Genomic DNA, 24,703 nt, shown 5'->3' with positions numbered 1-24,703 from the left:
GACAGTATTTTGCGCTCTCTTTCTCTCTCCCTCTCTCTCATGTCACTCAGCACTGTAAGAAGGACCAATAATACAATCTTCAACAGGCCCAAATTCCTGTTGAAATTAGAAGTCTCCCTGCAGGTATGCAATTTTAGGGCCTGCACCCTACAACAATAAATCAGTCAAAAATATCCAGGCAAAAGCTATGCTGCTTAAGATGAGGCTTTGCTTTATTTTGCCACTCCTGCTGCCAGGGTGTAATCTTATGCCTCTTTTTTTCGTGAAAAGCATGTAAATTGTTGTACACAGATAGAGTCATTAATGGAAAGCAAGACATCGCAAAGCAGACAATAAATGTATCAATTAATGCCTGGGATGCACACGAGACAATCAATTTTCCCAAATCCGAAATCAATTGAAAAAAAAAAAAGGATAAGAAAAACAATTTGAATTTTCACTCCTCTAAAAGATGGGAATGAGAAGAGAGAGGGAGGGAAGCTGGTGTGCCAATCCTTCTCCCTGTCTTTGCTTGTTTTGTAATTACTAAACCTGAGGTAACTTGAAAAAATTGTGAAAAGTTTTTCTGAGGAAATACTGAAATTTCAGATTAAAATGTCTAAAAACAAAGGAAGAGAAAGAGAGAGAAAGAAGTATTAGGAAACTTCTGGCCTTCAGTCTTACACATGCACAAGGTGCCCGCAACTAAGAAAAGGGGCAATGTTTCTCTTTCTGTGTCTTTTTGTGCACTGATGGAAGTGATGTCCTACAGCATTTCAAGTCATTTATTGAAGTTTGGTGGTGGTAGTGGGAATGTTGTTAAGGAGAGTAAAAAAAGCAATGTCCATTTGAAGCTTGTCTGTGAACTTTGCATGAACCGCCAGGAATAATGTAGTGTGATGACAAGCCAGTTATACCTTCCACTAAATTTGCTGTCTGGAATGAACTGAAATAGTGTTTGGTTTGTGTAATTACGTCCATCTATCTTTATATTCCAGCGGCATATCGCAAATTGAAAATACTAAAAATTGACTGTTGGTTCTGATATTTAATGATTGCCAAAGACAAGACGATGATTTATTGGTTACTTACCGATGTGACACATTTGCATCTTATTAGACGGAGATTACTATTCCTTAAAATGCGGACGAGGCCTGATCATGTCTGATGGATTGATTTGATTTGCAAATGTAATCAAACTAATAAGAGGGAAAAAATGAGCAATAATGCCTTGTTTTTCAACTGGCAATCACTCCCCTGCCAACAACGCTGATATCCCTGACTAAGCAGCCTTCACACAGTCTTCCTGTCTCCTCAAATAAACAAAGGGATGCAAAGAGCTTGATAAGAGGATAACGAGCCAAGTATGGATATAACATGGAGCCTGTACCTCAGCACTGCACAAATGTGTCAATAGGAGTACCAGAAGAGGACTCATGGTGCCTTCAGTTATTAAAAAGCAGCAAGCAAAAACCCAAACAGCAAAACTCTATTGCAAAAAAAAAACCCCCTTTACTAAATTGGGGGGGGGGGGGCAGGGAGTGTAAAAAAAAGAAAAGTGGTTCTAATTCAGGGAACCCCAGGAAAACAATCACCACAAGCACAAAATTTACAGAATAAATACCCGGAATTCCTCAACCTGATAGGAAGCTAACTGGAGAATGTATTTTGGACAACATGATTCAAGCAACTGGAATCACTGACTGTGGCCACAGCATCAGAGAACCTATTTCCAGGGGTATGCTGGATGCTGTTTTAAAATTATTCCAACTACTAAATGCAGGGTTTCTGTCACAGCAAACATTCTATCATTCTGGCCAGATACTGATGTTCCTGTAAGCACTGAAATATGGTTCTAGATAAGAGCAGACTCTTATGCAGCTTGAAGTAAATGACCCTAATTCTCCACAGTAGGATTCTCTTTCTCATTAATAATAATAAAAACAAGTATTAAAAGAAAAAAAAAGCTTTGTGCAAGGAGTTGCACAAAGTCCCCAACCATTTACACAAAAGTGGTAATTCAAGCAGAAGGCAAATAATAAAGCTCTGAGGTCCATACAGGTTACAGATTGTGACCTGCATATTTAGGGATTGATCCAAAGCAGTGAAATCAAGGCAAGGCTTTCTATTGGCCTAAATGGATTTTCATATAAAGCTTTACTAAAGAAGGAGGTTCGATCATGAATGGTGACAGCTGAGGAAGTGATCCTACATATATTTGGGAATATAGAGAACACTGCACAATGGAAGTGCTTGTGTAAATGTGATTGTACTACTTCAATATTTTCCAGACTGACTGCTGATTTGCTTCATTAAGGGATATTCGATAATGTAAAAAAAACTTGCTTTAGGGAACAGCCATTATGAAGTGTCAGGTTAAAAACAAAGTTGAATATATAGCTCCAATTACCATGCTCAAAGACCTCAAAATATTTTCATAATTTAAAGTTTTATAGCTCACGTAATTTATACTTATTTTAACAGAGGAAAAGCATCCTGGTCAAATTCCAATTAAATAATTGCATTTTGCCTACCTAAAATTCTCACTGCATTTTTAATTGGATAGGACACACTTCACTGCCTCTCCTAAATTGTTTAGTATTGCCATTCAGTATATAAATAGCTACCACTTTCTACCACGGAGACAGTACACTTGTCCATGCAGCCATCAATGGCAAATAGGAGTTCATCTGTGTTGGCCGCAGCACTGGAACTCAGGAGACCCATGGCAGCCCATGTTCCCATCACCCTGTTGCAAGCTGGTTTAGTTGTATTTTTTTCTTCCTCCTAGAAGGTTCTCTGAAATATTTTATGATTGTCATTGATGCCGGCTGATTATGATGCTGCTGGTTATGAACATGCAAATGTTCCTTGTCAACAGCCTGTTTTCTTCACTGTATCTCCTGAAATGCCCACCTAAGCCTCTTGTCAGACACTGCCCTCTGTAGGTTTATGGTACAGAGGAAGCAGGAATAACCCTGCACAGGAGGTGCACAGCTTGTCCCCAGTCCTACCTGCACTGCCTCTCTGGGGCACCCTGTTTCCCAGTGGTCTCTTGATTACAAACCCCATGGTGTGCTTCATGTATGAGGATTATAAAACACAGCAAATTACTCACCACCACTGATGTGCAAGGCACAATCCTGCAAACTCCAAACTTGGGTTTAAGATATTCAGCAAAGTATTCAGCACAATTCATTGACAGGGTCCAGAAAACATTCAAGTAACTCGAAACACAAAGAAACTCTTCAAAATTTACTGCTATAATCTCACTAAATGAAGATAATCTGGAATTCACAATGCATTTTGCATGTTATATCTGTAGCTGAAGATTCACTGACACTAAATAACCTGCTCCTGAATCCACCCAACAGTTAACTTCATCTCTGGGAAACTTTGAAGTAGTAAAGTGAAGGACAGATCACAGAGTAGAATGGCTTTCTACAAGAGACTAATATGGGGATGGACTCTGAAAATCTTCTCACTGCAAGCAGAGTTAATTAATGAGAGACACAAGGGTCACAGAAAGTTTTATATGTTACCAGATATAGCTTGAATCTTACCAAGTTTGGAGCCTAATGCCTGTTCAGCAGGGCAGGCATGATGCTTATGCATAGCCAGAAGAAATCTCTGGCTAAAAATACACCCTGCAGCCTGGCAGTGTCGTGATATATTTATGCCAGAAGTGCAACTTCCTTGAACAAATGTATAAGCAGCAGTCATTATCAGCTAAACTGTTCCCCCTTAATCTCTCCAACAGCTGGATGCACGAAAACTGCAGATTGGCCCCCGCCTCTTCTCCACCCTCACCACAACTCTTTGCTCCAGTGTTCTCATGCATAACATGTCAGGACTTGCTAAGCAAGCTGACTTGACTGCAAGCACCACTTCCACTGAACTTGGAGGGAGCCTTCTGCAAGCATAGTTTTGTCTCATTTCGGTGTTTGATTTCACGTCAGCTGTTAATGCAGCTGATTGAAACTGATGGTGCACAACACGGCAGATGAAAACATATTGGGGAGAAGGGTCAAATGCTGTGAAATTTCCACTAGTCTATAATACGTGACTCAAGAGTTTGGTGTGGAAAATATCTTGGCGAAACCAACATATTCTCAGAGAACTTTCCAGAACGTTTTCAAATGAAAGGAAGGTGTTTTCTTGCATGAAGAATCACCAAAATATTTTAATACTGCCTGTTATGCAGTATTAAACTTGGGGATGATGAATTAAAGTAACACTGAACACCGAGTCAAAAGTTATAGTCAAGTAACTGTTCCATCTAAGTAATTAAGCACAGTGGCATGCAGTACCTGCACTCTTTGGATTCTGTGCTTCTTGGGATTCTTTCTGCACACATATACACGCCTATATATTTATATGTGGGTGCATAAATTGAGCATTGCCAACAAAAAAAGCTTACTACCAATGAAGACATGAGTTCATAAAGCCCTTGTATGATCCAGCTGCTGCAGAAGGCAATTACTGCCGACTCATTTTTTAAAAACTGCTGATTCTTGTATCAGGCTGGACTGAGCCCTGCCATTACAATCCAGGTGCTCCCCTGTTATCCATACACTATATATAACCAGACCCAGGTCACCATGTGTCCTGCCAGAAACGTGCTGACTGGCTAAGGGGGCATTGCAATTCAGGTAATTAATCCTATTCTAATGTAGGTTAAGCAGGTGTGAAGCTGAACTTATCCAAGAGAAAGTAGAGGCATTCTTAGAATTATAGTATTTAACTGGTCTCAGCTGACTTTAGGAAACTAGACCATCCTGTGTCTCTGACCCAGTCATACAGGTGGAGACCTGTCTGCTCTAAATCCAATCTAAACAACTGGCTCTTTCCCCGCTCCGTCCTCCCATCCTGGATTTACAGTGTCAACATGTATGACTGAGAAGGTGCCCTTTTCTTCTCCACCCAGAACAAAGTAAATGTATTTTTGTTGGAGGCTTAGTCAGATGACTCAAGTCAAATGTTTAGTTTAAAACAGCCTAAATTGTTACCATGAGAGAGCTATGTTGCTCTAAGTTTACTTCTGCGTTCTTAGTGTCTGCTATGATCCTTTCAGAGGCCAATTTAAATGACATATAAAATTGATCTTATCTCCAACAAAGCCTTCAGGAATTTTAAAACTGAAAAAACCACTCTTTGTTTGGATCTTCTTTAAACAGTGAACCTGGTTGAAAAAAACCTTTATTTTTTTAGAGGAAAGGAGTCCTGTAAATACAGAAGTGATACTTAGTGAACATGAATGACAGGCTCAGTTCTGCTGCATTTGCCTCTTCTGCAAATTCCTCACTTCAGGAATAATGTCAAGATTTGTTCTAACTTTCTTCTTGTGTTTCTGAGCACGGCATCTTCCTACCTTGCAGCCATGCACTACTTGTAAGAAGCTGGCCACCCTTGAGGTATGAACCGTACAGTTTGGGGAAGTTTGGGAAAGGACACCCCCTCAAAGACTATTTCAGAAGTTTCAATTCTTTAATTCAGTGTACTCTTAACTAGTGGTCTTTTAATAAAGTTGAGCTAAATTATGGGGGGTGGCTAATATGCCTGGCTATCTCAGGTATGGTACTCTGGATGTGTGCTCCACTTGCAAAAGGCCATTATTATTGAAGCCTCACATCCAGCTTGCTTACAAAAAAAAAAAAAAAAAAAAAAAAAAAAAAAAGGGAGATTACATTAAAATTAAAAAGGTTAAGATACGTTTAGACCTCTTACCCTCTGGTAATAAGATTAATTCCTTGTTGGCTCAGAAGAAGGAAAACTGCTACTGAGTCATCTGCAATTTACACAGACCTAATCTAGTAAACCCGTTTGTTACACAAGAAGTGGGTACAAAGGTGAGTATTGTTGTCCCCTGAGTGGAAATACTTGCTTAAACCTTGATTCTGCATATACTGCAGAGTCCTGAGGTGGTGAGTTCACACAGGGGACAAACGAAACTCTCAGCTCCCACTGATACACTGACTACTGATGGGGATTTATCCCTTCAGGGCCAGATCCTTGAACAACAGAGGCTGGCACAGCACCTTTGACTTGTACACCCATGACAAGTGATCCCACCAAAGGCTCCTGGTCTGTCTCTACGGATTAACTGAGCAAACTACCATCTGTATTTCTTTTTAATTTTTGCTGGAGAATCTGATCACGGAACAAGCTCAAACCATTTCCTGCAGTTTTAGTTTGCATATTTGTACACCCCCCTCAAAAACACCCAGATCTGCTAATGGAACAGAACAATAATTTTTCTCCTTCTTTCCCCCTCTCTTTTATTCCATTTAGCAGTGCACTTGAACACTTGCAAATATGAAAGGGGGCATTTTCAGCCTCCCGGTACTTAAGTCATGCAACATCTGTGAGCATACAACGTCTCTAACTCAGTCTGCAAGACACCCAGGGTAATACAACACTCTTGATTTTGCTGGAAGAATAACAGCAAATGGCTGCTATATAATTTTGTACTTTTGCATTTAAGACTCAGAAACTAGCCATTTTTGTTTATAGAAAGAAAATGAAAAGCACTGGCATTCATTACTGTTGATTTGCTCTCTTTTTATTAATCATTTCTTATTTTTAAAGGGCCACAGGAGTGAACAAAATAATGCAATGGTAGGAAGATATTTACCAATTTAGCACCTCATTATAAAACTACTCAGAAACCTCCTTGTCTCTCGTTTAACATAATAATTATTAGTGGCAACAAAAGTGGGTCCCACACTTGCGCCATGATTAGCAAGTGATGAATTTGGGTTGAATATGTTGCATTTTGCTAAGTAAACCTTACTATATCCCAAACCCTCAGTCTAAAAAAACATCTAATTTTAAGAAAATAATTTATACTCCTGTTTAAATGCATGTTTCTAAATTAACCAGTGATATTCTATAGAAAACGGCCTCTTTTATGCTTGAAGTCTCCAGCTGCCACACAATTTATATCTCTTTCCTCCCCTCTTTGTTTTTCAGCCATTTTCCCTGAATGTCAAAGTCAATTTAGTGCATTTCACTTTGCTGAATAAATCAGAGGCGAAATCCTTGCTAAAAGTGAAAATTTGATTTGCTAAAAGGAGCTTAGGGCAACTATTAATCAATATATCCAGAGTGTCAAAGCTAAGGCCATGATAGACATGCATTCATTTGGAGATTGGTTGAGGCAGATAAAGGGGGACACTGGGAAAAAAAAAAAAGTGCAACAGCCAGACAATGTAGTGTGAATGTTGGGGGCATGGGTGGAGGGAGAATAAAAAAGGCAACAAACAAGAAAAGGAGACAGTCACTCTGAAGGAAAAAGCAAGTGAACTTAATAGAGACACAAAGTCACTGTTTAATTCTGATCTTGAGAGAAGAGCATTTTAAAGAAGGGATTTTTTTCCCTAAAACCCCTCACAATGTTAAAAGAAAATATTTGAGCCAAGTTTCTTTGTTACCTGTTACTTCAATTTTTTGACTTTATTATGCTTTTGGTGATGATTACTCTTAAATAAGCTTTTCCAAGAAGAGGTACAGATTTTGAAGTCATAACTAGCAAGAGTTTCAGGTGCCTTTGAGTTTTACTGCACATTTATTTTATATTTATGTATAATTTGCAGGTGATGAGATGTTTATATGTTTGAGATTATTTTTTTCCACCTCAGTTAATTTAATGCAAGTAAAAAATGCCAGAAGTGACTAACCTGGAAACTAAAGTGCTTTTTTTACCCCAGGACATCTATGTCTAGCATTATTAGAAACCTTCTCACCTCTCCAGTGCTGTCTCAGTTCTGAACTGGAACTAGCAGACACACATAGAGTGTGTGCATCCCTAGTTGTACACAAAGCCTACCACTCTTTTGTACTGAAATCTGCTGGAATTTTGCCACTGACTTCAGCAACATATTCATCAAGAATAGCCCAACACTGTATCTCAGCTGGGTATGTTGAAAATTTTTAAAAACCTGAACAGATCATTTGGTTATTATGTTTTGCACAATACAGACAGACCCTTGTTTTGTTTTGAAAATGCTAGGAGACTTGTGGACATGTTTATTCATGCATCATCCTACCTTTTCCTCCCTACCTTGCAAGATCACATAACCCGTTTCTGTGACACTGTTTTCAAAATATGAAAAACTAAAAACTGCCACCATTCCCAGCACTTCAAATACCAGGATAGTTGAACTGCTGGCATTTTAGGCACACTGCTTTCCCGTTCTGCTTAGAGAAACCTGAATCAACATGGTGATCTAAACCCTGGCAGTGCTGGGTGGTCCATCCACACTAATGGTCAAAAATAAAACTGGCAGCCAATTGCTGATTTCCCATATTGTACAATTCAGTGCCAGAGGTCAAGGAAGTAATTCGTTCTTGAGAAACCTCTTGGCTGAAATCTCTACCTTCAAGGCCCAGGGAATGGCCTGCCTTAGATCACACGTCACACTAGTTGTGAGTTCAGGAACATTTCCTTTGCAGGAAGAGCAGGTCTGGTTTCTGTACTTAAAGCATGTTTGTAGAAGGAGTTAAAAGAAGGGCAGATACCAGGCTTTTGATAAAGTGTCCCAGTTAGCACTTTGAGAAAGGGCAGGATGTCCTGATTCCCCAGGAGGCTCAAGTTATTATTCCTGCCAACCTCTTAGCACCTCACAACTCATCCTCCATTCCATGTCACATGAACAGTGAACACCACATTTACATGCCCAGCTGTCTGTGGAAGGACAGGCACCCTGTGATGGGGTGCTCTCAGAAGCTGCAGGGCTGCGTCTGAAATGCCCTAAATCCAGGTAGCAGCACAAGGACTAGGGAAGGCTGAGCTCAAAAAACAGATTTTACAGTGGCAGGCAGCACGGCACAGACATAAAGCACAAGCAAGACCTGTCCCCCTTGCAGAGCTGAGATTCTCTATGGGCTGCCCCAACAACAATCCACACAAGTGACTGTGGTCAGCTTTCACCTACATGGGGTGGTATTTCTGAAACACATGGTGAGAAAAGGGCGTTTTAGAAACAACAACTTTGCAGCAAATCATGTTCTTGTTCAATATTATAATGTCAAACTACATCCCTGAGAGCTGCTTTGGAAAGAAAAGCTTAATATTGTCCTCTACAAAGAGTATGCTGGAACAACAATGTTTCATAAAACATTAACACCAAAATATTCAAAACATCCTTGTATGTGTTACATCAAAATCATGCCTTTTTTTTTTTTTTTTTTTTTTTTTTTTAATACTAGCACTAGCAGCAGTATCAATTTCTAACTATTCCCTTCCTTGAACACTGTTACTGCTAACAAAACAGGGACAATAGCTGAAGACAAGCAGGCTTATTTTACTAAATAATGTAACTAGTTATTTTTGATGTATTAGTCTGATTTACTGTTTCCAAACAAATTTTTCATCTTAAGTGCAAAAAGTTGATTTCTATGGTCTGGTTGATGTTTTTTCATGCATGCAAATTTTGTAGAGAACATTTTTTCTTTAGCTTCCTGTTATGCACATTTTTAAGAGTTTAATGCTCACTGCCTCCACTTAATAAGAAAAAATGTTGCATACTTTGGTGAATGTCAATGACAGAGTTACAAAAATCCAGCCAAAACTGAACTGGTACTGTGAGTAGGTATCAGCAGAAAACCACCCTATACAGTGAAAGTTTAATTAATATAATGCAACCAATGAAATGGAAACTCCCCAAAATACAATGTGAAGGGTAGGAAACTCAACTACCAGAAAATACTGAATTAAGAAAGGTTTCCATATTTAAAAGATAACTAAAATAAAATTTCAAAAATAGATAATAAAATAAAACAAAAAAAAACCCCAAATAAAATAAAATAAAATAAAATAAGTCTTGCAGAGGCTTCGTAATATTATTTACAGTTTATTTACGTCAGTTAATAGGAGTTTTGTCTCATCAGGCAGGAGATGAAGCAGCATCAGTCTCCCTCCCTAAGCACCTTCAGTATTTTACTAACGAAGTTACAGTACATCAGAATATTTTAATCTGACACAAAGAACAACAATAGATCTGACTGCTGGCCTGATAATCTTCTTATCACACCCTGTGAAACCTAGCTCTAATATTTGACTGAGCCTCCATTACTCGGCAACACATTCTAAAAAGGCCAACAATGGAGAGAGAATGAAGTGGAGTGTGGAAGTACCTCCATATCTACATAAAAGAGATTAGAGGCGACAGCGTTCCATTTTACAGCTCAATCATATTGTGTTAGCATGCGCTTATCCGAGCGCGGATGAAATTGAAAGAGAAATAAAAAAGAGTCAGGCAGATAGGAACCATAAAAGCGAGGCATGAGCAATTTCCAAGGATATAAAAGGATGCTAATGGCGGGGCCCTGTCATTCTTAAAAAGGGCTATTAGGGCACCATCATCTGTTCTTGTGCCCTTACGCCTCTCTAACTAAAGTCAAGCATTTCCTAATGCCATTGTGATCTTTTTCTTCTTCAGATAAGACATGGTCATGTTTCATAACAACACACTTTCCATTTATTTGATTTATAAATGCAAGGAGACTAATTCTATTTACTGATAAAGGCTTTCCATATATATTTTTCTTTCAATACTTCCTTTTGTATTTGGTATAGACTTTTTGTTCAATAAAAGCAACTATTGAAATATTTCCAATACAACAAAATTACTAATGATTTTATGAAAGGACTTGAACTTTGTATAATTTCAAAACATTTTTTAGTCTGTGACTGAAATTGGAAATGGCTGGCTGGGGCAGAATGAATATTGCATTGTTACATTTTTGTAGATAATCCTATTAAAAGGCTTTTTTTTCAGAAGAGCAAAAACATTGCTTTGGTTTCCTCCATAAAGACAAATTTTACATTGCAATGCTTCAGAGTTGAGATCTTTATTAGTTATTAAGCACCTGATATATAAGGGCCTTTAATTACACTGAACCTTAAGAAATCACTATAGTAAAGAAAGATTTGCTGATTGCTGCTTTGCTGTGCTAGGCACAAATTCACTACTGGTGTAATTAATCGACTCTACAAGATTTACACCAAGGGTTTACTTAGTCTGCCAAGCTACAGTGAACTTTTATGCAATTTTCACCCCTTTCCTAATTCATCCTTTTCCCCATCCCGTTATGCTTCTGCCTACAGTAACAATTGTTAGTTTTGCAAACAGGCACCACTAATGCAGGCTCTTCCAGACGCTGTTTTGTAAAAGATATCAGCTGAGCGTAGCCAGTCCAAGTTCATCAGTCCAACATTCAAAACCAAGCTACAAAAGCTCATTGTATTTGCCCTTTAGCCCTTTAGCATGTCCAGCCCTTTTGCATTTTGATTTTTGTGATCAAATGACAGACAACAAGCACAGATTTTATCACTGTCCTCTGTTACCTGAAGGTAAAAAGACTGTCTTTATTTCCTGGGGCTTTTTTTAAAAATGAAATCAGGTAAGTACACTTACCTGGGGTGGCTTTACCACTGTAGGTGTGGTTTGAGCTTACTTTACTTTACTAAAATGCTGTCTTGTGGCAGGTAAGCTCCTTGAGTGGCTCAGATTTTAAATTTTCACGGCCAGTTTATGGCATCCAATACCTTTTCCACACTAACCAAAGCCATCGTTTTAAAGACTGCTCATTCTCATCCCTCTGCTCTTCCCATCCCTCCAGCCAAATCCAAGCCACACAGCATATTCACAAATAAGACTGACAAAAGTTCCCTAGCAACTGCTATGGAGCATGACTTACTTCTTTGAGAGCTACTCTATTTTGGTTAAGGTGATGTAGGTATCTTCCAAAGATGAAACTCAAACTCACCTGCTTAACTCATTTTGACTTAATTTGGGGTGCTTTATTAGCAACCAGTGTAAGACAAAGTAGCTCCTATAATACAGAGTGATGTTTAAATTAGTTTACAATTTGCTTGGGCTCATCTAGAACTGCTCTGAACAAAGCCATTCAGAAATGTCAGCTGTGTTCCTAACCACTGTAACAAATTGTTGCCTGAACGCTGCACACCTAATGACTTCAAATTAGCTGCACTGCGATATTGCCTGACAGTTCGTTACGACTGTTAGCAACATAGCCGGCGTATCATGACCAATAAATTGGTTTCAGTGTGGGCTGGGAAAGGGACTTCCATCAATTTGATTAAAGAAATTACTGTAGCATTCAAAGCATAAAGACAAACTAGTTTAAGGAGACAGAAATAAGTTAACTGTACCAGAAAAACATTGCTTGTGATAAAAGAGCTTGTTTATACACTGTTTGTGGCACAGAGAATGAGTAAATTTCAACTGATTATTTTAGAGTCTGTAGGCCGTTGTCTTTCCTCTGAAGTAAAAAAAAAAAAAAAAACAACAAAAAAAACCCCACTTCATAAAGGTAAAAATTATTATTATTCTTTGATTGTGTTTGCATATATATTGTGTTTATATTTATCCAAGATGACTGAGAAGAACTGGCAAGAACAAGGGGGAAAAAACCAAACAGCAAGAATATTTCTTTGCAATTTATTTTGAAACTACAAATAAAATATCTTTAACTCTGATAAACAAACAACTGACTGGATTATTTATTCTACTACTAAGGTGTCCCAAAATCACAGCTAAAATGAGAATGACTTATTACTCTAAGGAATGAAAGGTTATCCACTCTTATGCTTAATAAGGCTCCACTATCAAAATCAGAAAACTAATGAGGTGATGAAAACACACCAACACGCTCACTCATCTGCTGGACAAGAAAAATACCTTAACAAAACAAGAGAAAAAGCTGACCTTTTTTTGTGTGACTTTACCGTTTGTGAAAGGTGATAGACTGAGAACCCTGGAGACTTCTGTAAGTTTGTCTGCTAGTTCACAGAGCAAGAACACCTCAGCACTGGGGAGGGGCAAAAATACACCTGAAATGTTATCTGAAGGAATTGCTAATCTTCTGAGAAACTGCTTTTGATGACCCCCATTTTTCTTGCTAATAAGATTGCCAGTCAGCTTTTATAATATCAGTGCATTTATGTGATACAGACTGCAGTCTATTCCATGCAGACCAAGGAAACACTAAGTTGTAAGAGGAGACTTTTTGGGATAATTCAGTTCTTTATAATGAATTGCTGGTACAGTTCAGTTCTCGCACTAGATCAATGGAAAGAACAATTCCTCTGTGCCTTGCCAAAATATAACTGAATTTTTTACCTCCTGTGGTCAGTAGTGGTGCATTTGCCTAACAGAGGAGCCAGACTTAAATTCAAATACTGCTGAATCAGATGACTACAGAGGAGAGGACTTGTATGACCCTTTATGCCAGGCTAATGCTCTGGATAGCAAGAGAAGTTTATCTTAATAATAGCAATACATGAAAAAAAAAAAACAAAAACTCTCTAAGCAGCATGTGAAACTTATTAACATAGTAACATTCGCAGCAACAACACTACTACTTCCAAGGTAAGACACATGACCATCTAAACGATGTCATGTGGAGCCGTAGGAAAACTTTATGCATTGTAAGGAGAGAAAAAAGTTGTATTTTTTACCAGCACAGAATAACCCACGTGACGATTTCTGTACATTAGCTATTTGCAATAAATACTGTATGTACCTGGAATATGCTTAGCCCATCCAATGATCACCACCAGTTCTCTGTCTGCCAGGTCACAAAGAGTGGTAAGTGCTTTGATGTCACTGTCTGGAACAGTGGGGTCAGGCATAGCATAGATCTTCTCTGGTTCAGCCACCAGCAAATGGGAGACAATCTTGTTATCTGTAAAAACAGTCCAGAACATTACAAGATCACCAGCAGCATCATTCTACACTTCAAACAGATGGCTCAGATTTCAAAGTGCACAAAAATTTGTCTTAAGACACTGAACCTAATTACACCTGATTGTAACTTCATGACCTCCTACAAGTGGTTACAGCACAAACAAATCTGATCCATTAACAATGTTTATCACACTCTTAAATTCAATAGAACATAGAAATACATGATCCCTGTTTATTATTGGAGTACAAACATTATAGGAAAAGATTAATGCATTACAGGACATTTTGTACTGTTCAAATAGAAAAGTTTTGCCTTCATTTTATTACCTGCAACTCACCCCACCCCTTAAAGGCAGGGGTAATTGTGCAATTAGTCAATCGCTGAAACTGTAACTTCTGTCACTGACCCAAACTACCATTCTTTACCTACAAACTCAGATTAATGATCTCCTTCTCATTTCTGAACAGGAAAAAATGCTAAAATCAAAGAGAAAAAAGAGTGTAAAACTAAGCAAAGTATGAAAGTATGCAAACTCTACCACAGAAAACTGGTTTTGTGCATGGAATGATACTTTATCATAGTCACACATTGCTTATTTTCATATATATAGCATTTTCATTCACATGTTAAATATTTACTTTTTTATTCAGTTGACTTGTGACATCTATTTGGAATAATCAATTAAGTTATATGGAAAAATGCAGAGAAGAAAAAAGAGAAGAGCCCAACAGGATTTACAATCCAGTGTTGCTATTCTGTAAGTAGGGTAAACATACTATGAGCACTATATACATGCGAAGGCACAATGGAAATATTTTATCTCTATACAGGGGCCTGATTTATTAGTCTGAGAAGGCAGAACTGAAAAATGGGAAAAGCCTCCTAATACAGGGTACATTATTACACTTCCCAATATATTTACATTTTACTTTCCCTGGTAGGTACATCTTTTGACCTCAAATGCACCATCAGAATTTAAAGCTCAACCGGCACCCTTTAGTGATTTTACATTAATCTGTTCCCTTCAGTGAGATAAAACATTATAAGGCTTGATATAAATGGGATTCCACTGTGAGAAGACACCAAGTATTTTCTGAGTGCAGAGAATGCTGCCAGAATTAGTATCATTTTCCCCATCTGCATCTAAGTCACAGGACAGACCACACTGTTCTCCTGCAATGGAAGCTGAGTGGGATGTGACTTGCCCAGCAGTGTTAATGCCTTGTCAAGGCTGACCTAGAACACAGGCTAGGCAGAGTTAAAGAATAAAGTAGGTATTTATTAAAAGGTCTCAATGATACATCTTGGGCAGCACAAGAGCCCAGCCAGGGCTGCGCCCACGATGGACCCAAAATGGTCAACCAGTCCTGAGGTAAGTTCTAGTCCGTTAGCATACTGGAGTTAATTGTCCAATTATAGCTTTAGGTTTTTGGTTTTTCTCTCTTCAGTCCATATTGTATATGCTCTTGGGCCGGAAATTTGGATCAGTTGTCCTTGGTCCCAAGCTAGTGAAGAGAGCTTACTATCCCTCCTTAATATGAAACTCAGAACTGCACACTAAAGCAGTACAGAATCTGAAAAGCTAAAACCCAAGGCATCAGTGTCATAAAGGATCCCTATTAGTCCATTATATATTTCCATAAAATGCTCACTTGATTCAGATTTCTGATACTTTGCTCTTTAGTGACACAGACTCCTTGACTCTGATCTACTTTCTCTGCAATTTTTGTCTTATTCCAAATTTGTGTGTCAGAAGTTGTGATATATGTTAATCCTTCATATAATAAGTGTAAGAGCCAACTGGAAACCATCACATCAAGCTTGTTTTATTACAAGGGAATGTATTCATGCTTTATATGAACTATAGGAACTACGCCAACTGATGCAAGTTTTGATCTCAATAGTTGACTGATTATCAAACTGATTAATGAGGAATTCTATTCTTATTTACAAATGACAGATGGTAGTTTTAACTTATATTGGCAAACAGCCTTTGCACTTTTTTATTTTTTAAATTTTTAAACAGTCTTTTCATAACCTGTTCAATTTCACACAGAAAACATGTAAGTGAGAAAAGATAACATTACTTCTTTCCAAATTCCCATATTTTTAATGGGTTAGATAAAGAGGATAAATTAATGAAGTGTTTCTTAACATCCAAACATATGCAGCTGAGGACTTTTACTTTTTGGTTTTTTAAACCATGATAAATGAATGAAGAAGCACTCTCATCCCCAGGTTCTGGGGTTTTTTCCCCTGCAGCAGAAGAAATGGCCAAAGAACAACTTTCATTCGTGTATGAGGCTTCTCACCAGAGGCATTCCATAGATGATTTAGGAATATTGTCTATTTTGACTCAGGATTTACAAAATCTCAAATCCTTTTTATTTTTGCAGCCAATGAAATCGAAGGCTGGGCCATTAAATTCTATGGTGAAGCTGGAAAATACAACGGAGACCAGAAGTAGGTGTAGAAAAGATCCTCCAAACACCTGCTCCTTCCTTACAGGGGGAAAAAGCTACATGTATTGGCACATGCATTAACACAGAACATAGAAAAATTCTGAATGTACTCAGAAAACTCCATCACTCAGGAAATTGAATAGCCATGAGCACTGTTTCAAGGTAAATCTTATTTAATGTTTCCCTAATTAGAATCAATAGAACCCAATTTTCATTCCTGTGCCTTTGTTACACACAAACTATCAGTCAGGGTCCAGAAAATCTCCCAGGCTACTTCCACACTAAACCGATTCAACTGTTTCAAGTCTGGACACTTATCTGCCAGCATTTGAAAATTAAGTTTTAACAATGTTTATGACAAAATTGTTTGTACTTCGACAAGCTAAGAAAAAGGGAAGCACTCAGATAATGAGTAATGATTTATGAGGAGGTTAGTTTATCTCGGACAACTGGAGCTTACAGAAATCGGTGCAGTTATTGCCTTATAGGTAATGTAATGCACCACGTTGTAATAATCTTGGGTTTACACAGAGATTCTTGTATTTCAGTACAACTGCATTAACCTCTGTTCATATCTTAAGGGCTTGGGGCTTTTGGGCTGGATTGGTTTTTTTTGTCTGTTTGGTCTTGGCTTTTTTGGTATGTTAGGCTATCAACATTCTACTCAATGACAATATCAAGTAAATGAAAAACTGACAATCTGTGCACCCAGGAAAACTAAACCTCTAATGAAATTAAGCATTAGAGTTTATTAAATTTTATTGTATTATCAGAAAGTTTTTATTATAATGTGCAAAATCTGCTTAGTGCAGCCCTAGATTGTATTTACAGAACAGTGGGACAGCTTATGGAGGCTGAGTAGAAGATGCCAGATTGGACAATTGAAGGAATATAATCAGCATAATGTTTTTTGGAAAGGCAAAAGGAAACTATGCCATATGTTCACTTAAGCCTTAATTTTATGTAAAACTGGCTGTTTTTTCTTTGACACAGCTAAAATGCCCTTTCACTTACAGTTCAAAGACTGTTTATTTGCTCACCAGATCCCCATATGCTCAAACGTATTGTACACAGCACTGTCCCCTACTGGGGAACACCATCAGAAACAGATTCCATTTTCCATCCAGCCAGGTATTTTCGAGGGGCTAAAACTGACATGTCTGTCGTCAGATGCTTAGGGGCAGAGGCAAATGGGAGACAAGAAGGAATTTGCCCTCCTTATTTCACCGGCTTATTTATCCATGTTAGGAGTAAATTAACCTCCACAACAGGAGCAACTGCATGTGTGTATTCCCATTTGAATTTGGAAGAGTTTACAACACTTGGTACAGAGCCTGTGTGTCATTGCAGGGTAATACACCAGCCTCTTGCACTACAGCTATAATGCTATTAAATTTACTTCATGGAATTAGTACAGTCACTGCTTGAGTTTATATAAGCTGCAAAGCAAAACCCCTAACTATTTTTAGTTAATCGCAAAGAGGATGGACTTGTATTTTAGCAGTGAGATGATCATCTCTTTCTCTCTTAATTTCAGCCTGGAGAGATACAATCAAGGACATTATTAAAACATAACAAAACAAAGAAAAAAAAAAAATCCATGAGGGTACTAGAGCCCAAACTACCACTTTCTGCTTTGTTATTAGTGTGGCATATTGCTGTTTTAATCTAATACTAGGTAGTGTATTAATCTATAGGTATGAATTAATGAGGCTCTTAATGTATTTTCACTGGGAGGCTGAGCAGTCAAACTCATTTAGTTAGTGAAAACTACAAAAATCACTTTCTTGTGAAATCTGAAAGTAGAAGCTTCAATGAGCTAATGATCACAGTATGAACCATTTTATGTACCACTGAAAATAAAGATAACCTGTAAATGTAAAATTTGCACTGCATAAACCATGCTTTTATACACTCCCACCTGTAAAAACACTCTTTGTTCAACTCCACTTGAGAAAGATGAGCGTATTTAAAACAAAACCTTTTAACAGTCAAATCGATATAGTCTTCATGGTAATATTTTCTGACCAAACCCTTGTTGAACCCAGAAGGAGCTTAGCAAACAGGGCTAGGAGTCAATAGCCTGTACTGAGAGAGAAATGCTGTGTATGTGGTGTACTCACATGGCTTTTTTGCTGGCTGAACTAGCTGAGGGTTCAGGTATGGGCTGTTCTCTGCATCTATTCTGCGCTTGTACTTCTGGCGACCTCCACGTACTCGGTCTAGGCGCACACCTACATTTGGAAACACAAGCAAACACATAATTAAATACATTATGAGCATGCCTTTCAGTAGAAATCTTCTATTTCCTGACTTCCAATATTTATATTAAAAGTATGTTTATTTCAAAAGATTAATTTTAGAAAGCATGGCAAATCAGCATTACAAGTATTTGCAAGCAGTTTAGAGTTCCACGCATGCAAGACTAAGTATACAACATAATTTCCTGTTCATTTAAAAACATTCATTCATTTTTACATATTATTAAAAATAGCTAGCAAGTTTAGTTTCCATTTGAAAGAGCCTAATCTTAAGTCATCTTTGCCAGAAGCAGAATTTCAAAGCTGTAATAAACGCCATGGATATAGAAACATAACATTATGAGCAGAGAAGTACAAAGTATTAGAACTTTAGAAACAATGAGTCCTGAATACAGTTTAGATAGTCAAAGCCAAACACGGCCAGACATGGCCAGAGGATACAAAGTAAGTATCCCTTGAAAAATAAGACTATATATGTGGCTTAAAGACTGACATTGTTCATGAGGATTTGAAAGAAATTATACAGTTGTGTATTTAGATGTCATCAGTGATGAATTAACATTTGTGTTCTACCTCCATACTGTTCATTCCTTCAATACAGCATTCTGCTGCCTGGTTTGTATGGATATATAGAAATTTACCTTCCTGAAACAAGTAATAGCTGCTCTCATTGACAAAATGAAACAGGTGAAAGGGTACAAAGACAGTAGGTCTTACAAAACAAGGAAATATTTTAATTTCTTTCTGAGTCACCAAGGCAGATTTCCAGACAGCCTGGATGAACGTGACTAAAACCAAGCAGTAACATAATACGGAAGTTGAAGAACTTGGCACATATGCAGGACAACAGGACAAGTAATACCAAGTGCAAAATCTGTCCCTGATGACACGGATTTAACAACACAAGAATGGAAGGACACATTAATTATCAATGGCCCCTGTGAGCGATGTAGTAAAGTGCAACTCACATTTTCACTTTTCATTGTCTATTTCAGCTCTCCTCCCTCTATGTCTATTTTCTATTGCTATTATTGTGCCACACTCTTCACTTCCCATCCCTCTGATCTCTCCCTTACACACAAAGTACCACAAGAACTGGTTTCTGGACAGCAAGGGAAGCCACCACCAAAGAAATTACAGTTCATGTGCACAGCAAGAAGAACACAGCACAAAGTTTATGTGCTGCCTCTGAACTGCACGGGTAGCACAAACTAGTTACCAGGAAACATCTGTCAGTCCACTTGCCTTCTCAGAAACCAAAAACGATTTTGTAAAAGAAAACTGTTTTGTGTTTTGCCAACTAGCCAGAAATCCAAGGCCACTATTTTTGGGGTGGTATTGCTTTTTTTTTTTTTTTCCCCCTGCCTGTATTTCCTGGGTTACTGACACAGAAAGGAGATGCTTGCTTTAAGGACACAACAAACACCTGCAAGTATAATTCAGTGAGTTGTATCCAACAGCGGTCAACAGCTTTTGCTCATCAGGAAAGCGGGTAATGATCACCCCTACTTAACAGTGAAATTTCACCTGGTTTACTGCAGAAGACAGTGTATGTCAGTCCATCAAACTCAAGAACTACATTTCTTATTCTATGTCTCCAGTGGCATTTATGGGGATCACAAGACTTAAACAGTAACACAAATGAACAACATACCCCAAGAGGTCAGTGCATAATTATGAAGGAAATCTTATTTATGGTAGTTACCTATGTAACTTGTGACTGATTTGTGGTCTAAGCTTTTAGATAAAATTTTTGCTGATTCAATCAACAGAGCACAGTTCCTTTTGTTTTAATTCTTTTTAAGTTATACCTAGAAATGCATGAACTACAAGACCACTTTAAAAACTGATAGCTCAGACCTTTCAGAACTAATGATAACTCACTGTTCTTCACACTTGAATTGGGAATTTGAGCTACACCTGAAGCAAATGACATCCAGGACAATACACTGCCATAAAAACAAACAGCAGAAGACCAAGGTTTGACAGTTGAATATTCAGAAATAGGTAGAGGATTAGAACAAGCCACATGCAATATTGGTGGGATAATGAAAAAGACCTGCCCAGCATTTGAAGAAAAATAGATAGAAAATGATTTCTGCATAATTCAGATGCCATCCTTCCTTCTGCTTGGGAACAGATTTCATAGTGATAAAAGATGGATAGCATCAGGCATAAGTATGTTTAATCAAAAAGTAATGGAACTGAAGCTTAAATTAAAATAATATAAATCTACCAAGATGAACAATTTTTTTTACCTCCTTTGCATTAAATGAGATACGCATTCAAGCCATTCATATACTCAATGGAAGGAAATACAGAAAAATGTCACAATAGCAAAATTTTACTTAGATCCATGCCCTCACCTAATATACATTGCTTTATCTGTAAATAAAGCTTTCTTTTAAAAAACCCTAACTTCTAGATAACTGGGGAGCATTTGTATTGCACAATTTAAAATTACCTAAGTCTATAGTAGAACTAATTCAAATTTTAATGTGAAAATAGTTTTGATAACATAACATCAATAGACTGTAAATCAGAGCTTTATAACCCATCCATTAAAACTGATAGAGTTTATCAGCATTTTGGCTCCTAATATTTCCTTTATCTATAAGATATCCTATATCTATAAGAAAGTAGATACTTTGGATTTAATTTCTGATAACCTAACACATCCTACGTGGTGTTTTACTTCCCAAGGGTCTTTATAGAAGTAAGCACAGTGCAAGGCGCTGCTTAACAAGCTACACCCATCTGATATTCCATAAAAACTTTGGAGTTTAGTAGGTAGCAAACTGAAATCCAGAGGTTCCAAAGTATATCCGTGGATATTCCTCTGCAACTCCTATAGCTTGTATGAGAGAATTCATTACATAAAGGTTTATTTATCAAGACAGTAGTGCTCAAAACAGTAGCAACTGATGCCTCCTTTGTTAAAATAACAAAGGGAAGAAATAAAAGTAATTTTGTCCACAAAAATCCTCATTTGGGGCAGGAGGAGCTTTACATCAGTCACAGATGTGACTATTTGAATTCCACACAGTCTGTATTCAGATTGTTAAGGAGGATATTGTGACATCTGGAGAAATTAAGTAGACCTCTGCTTCAGCTCTGCTGTGCATTGTGGCTTCACAAAATCTTCAGTATCTCAGTTCACTCACCCAATCAGTCCTCAACCATGAAGTGAATAGAAAGATACCCACTCCACCCATAAAAAATTATGTAATACCTCCCAATTAACTGCATTATATGTATTATAATTATAGTTCTTCAGGGTCAAAACATCCATTCATGTCACTGAACACAGCTCCGCCACAGACAAGACAATATGATTCTTCACATTTCCTAATGCTCATTTGAAAAGCCTTCAACAGAGAAAAAACCACCAAGAGTCCTAATGGGAAAAACAGAGATGACCACAGGGTAGAAATAGGAAAAACAGGCTTGCCACCAGTTAAGAGAGCAGTTACTTTCAATGTTAAAGTGCAACACATTCACTTTACATCTCAGGACAAGCACAACTCATAAACTCGTTTGTTCAGGAGAAATGGGTGGTCAGAGATTTAGACATGCCTTAGAAATCTCAGAAGATGAGGGTTGGGCTGTACAGACGCAATATAGGGAGAGATGGAAACTGTGTAACTCAATGCAATAGCTACTTTTTTAAACAAAGCAATTACATGTACTGATACAACGTAAGAAATTCTCCAGCTATTCTTCAGGGAATAAATGCTTATAATAATAGTCACTACATAAGCTTCTACAAAAAAAGTCTGCCTCCGGGTTCCTTACATAATCTTTGCAGGATTTCTACCAAATGCTACACAACACACAACCAAATCACACTGGGCATTTACTCTGCACTAAATGTGTCCACACATCCTCGCATAGAAACAACGGAAGGCCAGAGCAGAAGTGCCACATGAGGTACCCATCAGGTTATTAAATCTAAACAAGATAGCTAAACCTGAACTCATTTTCTTTGTATTTCCTCACCTGTTTCTACCTTGCCAATAAATGTAAATTATAATTCCTATTCTTTCCTCACACTGCCTTGAAGACCTCATGCAGGACAGATACTCAGAGTGATGATGCTACGTAACCAAAAGGATTACCCATACCCCAGTATATTACTGACTTTGCAATCCAGGTCCTCAGTATGAAAACACTATTTAACCATGTAATCTCATTTTCCATACAGATCCAAGCCATATTAAAAGTGTATTATTTACTCCTTTTATCTATTATTTATCCTTTTATCCACCACTATTTATTCCTTTTATCATCCATCTCTATTATTCTTCTCCATCACCTCCTTCTTACCTTGGCCACAAGACTCCAGTGCTCATTTGTTCACCTGACCCCCATTCTTGTCCTTTCCACAGCGCTCTATACCCACAAGAAATTCTCAAGCTAAACTGGAAGGCATTAGCCTAATCCTTCAAATCAAGTCCAACCAACACCAGGACTGCCTGTAAGAAATTGTTCACTACCTTTAACTGGGGAGCTTTTTGTTTGAGGAAAGCAAAAATTTACTTAATCAGTAAACAACAGGTTTGAAATCAGACTGAAACTTGCAATTTTTACTTCCTTCAGGAATTCCACATTCTGCTCCCTTCCTGTTTCCCCCACACAACAGTCTCATAGCAAGCTGATATGTTCTACATCAATGCTGCCCTGGCAATGTCCACCTCTAAGACAGCATTTGATATGTATGAAAAATATTCCTATCTCATTTTTTGAGATATGTAACTGGCTAACAATCCATTTTCTACAGATGTCTGCAAGATTCCCAGCATTGTCTTCAACAGTGAAACAGGTAAAAATGAATACCCACATAACTGCATCTTGCCAAGCTCTGGAGGAACATTGGTAGCAGAGGTAAAAAACCCCTGGCAAAACTGGAAAGCACAAATATAGTTTTAATGGCAGGTTCCAATGTGGTTCTCCTTTGGGACAATGCCTTAATAGAGTGTTCCAGTTCACTTGAATTTACTGTGATTATTTCTAAGAAATATTCTGCTGAATAAACTTCAGTGAATATTACAAAGTCTGGTTTGCTTTTATTTACATAAGCCAGAAAAACTAGGTGATTTTTCCCACCATAAACACAGACAGAATATATTGAGATTTAAGAATGCACACTCATCTAGATACTCTTTAGACACTTCAGCAACCTCTGTAATTTGGGATTAGAGTCCAGTGCATTAACCCTGCAGTTTGAGAGATTTGCAGTAGAAAAAATACTTTAAACCATGAAAGACTTCTCTCAATACAGTAGAAACATGCAAAAAAGTAACACAGCTGAAGAAATAAGATAATATCAGCTATCATTTTTTCTGGATCTGCATACTTATTTTATGTGCTGAATTACAAAGATGCCAAAGAGCTTCTGCAATCAGTCTACAAAGTATTTGGGTAATACCTTATTCAGGTAAAAATTCAGTTAGAGATGTAAAATATGTGTCTACTAGGCAAATAGAATTTTGAAAACAAAGCCCTAATTAATCAAAGAAGATACAAGCTATGACTCACATTAAAGTTTTCCTGATCTATGACTGAAGTAACAATTACCAGGGGAAGGCTTTAGTGTTTTGTCTTCCTATAGCCATCTCCACAATTAAACACATTATTTACAGTAGCATAGGAAGCCTAAAAATCATCCTACTTTACACTCAGCTAGTACCAAAAAATATTTGTTAATGTGGGATAAAATTGGCCATTCTCAAGACATGCCTGTAAAAGAATTAATTCATTAACTGACCCATATAATTGACTGAAAAACAAAACAGTGTTTATTACTTTAATATCTAACTTCATCTGTGACTAGAAGTTGTTTAATTTATCTGTTCCTCTGCAACAATTTGTAAAAAACAGTTTATTATTTAAAAAACCCAAATAATCGGGCTAATTAAAATATTTAGCGAATTGTTCCAGGTTGAAAAAAACAAAAGAGAAAAATACTGCTTTTGCTTCAAACTGCTTTCAGATTTTGCTTATGTTTAATACTAAACAAAGTTTCAAGGCAAGCAAATGTAAGCAGTATTTTGGAAATTTCATTTTTGTCCTGGGAGGAGGGGATGAGATAGGCTGGATTTTTGCAAAGGAACTGATAAACACATCTCTTAGGTTAAAGCCCAGTGGTTTGTTTTTTTCAGTTTGACAAAAGAACTGATAAATGCATTACTTACACAGCTCAATACCCAACCTCTCTTGAAAGGAACATTAACTTTGTATGAACTAATCATCTACATGCTGAAATTTTGTGCACTGTCATTTATG

The 24,703-nt window shown here is 37.5% G+C and overlaps 1 protein-coding gene across 13 annotated transcripts in view; it reads right to left on the bottom strand.

Moving 5' to 3' along the window:
- ESRRG (estrogen related receptor gamma) overlaps positions 1-24,703 on the bottom strand; it is a 371,095-nt gene that overhangs the window by 34,667 nt on the left and 311,725 nt on the right. For all 13 annotated transcript variants that reach the window (XM_041476974.1, XM_041476975.1, XM_041476970.1 and 10 more), the window contains 2 exons: positions 18,281-18,391; positions 13,531-13,692 (listed from right to left, as the gene is read on the bottom strand). In XM_041476974.1, coding sequence (XP_041332908.1) covers positions 13,531-13,692; positions 18,281-18,391 — 273 coding nt within the window. The remainder of the gene's footprint in view (positions 1-13,530; positions 13,693-18,280; positions 18,392-24,703) is intronic.

This window comes from Pyrgilauda ruficollis, unplaced genomic scaffold (genome assembly GCF_017590135.1).
Source record: "Pyrgilauda ruficollis isolate IOZ18807 unplaced genomic scaffold, ASM1759013v1 scaffold4, whole genome shotgun sequence".
Classification (NCBI taxonomy): Eukaryota; Metazoa; Chordata; class Aves; order Passeriformes; family Passeridae; genus Pyrgilauda; species Pyrgilauda ruficollis.
Note: the sequence above shows the minus strand (reverse complement) of the source record. Positions and strands in the feature narration are given on the sequence as shown.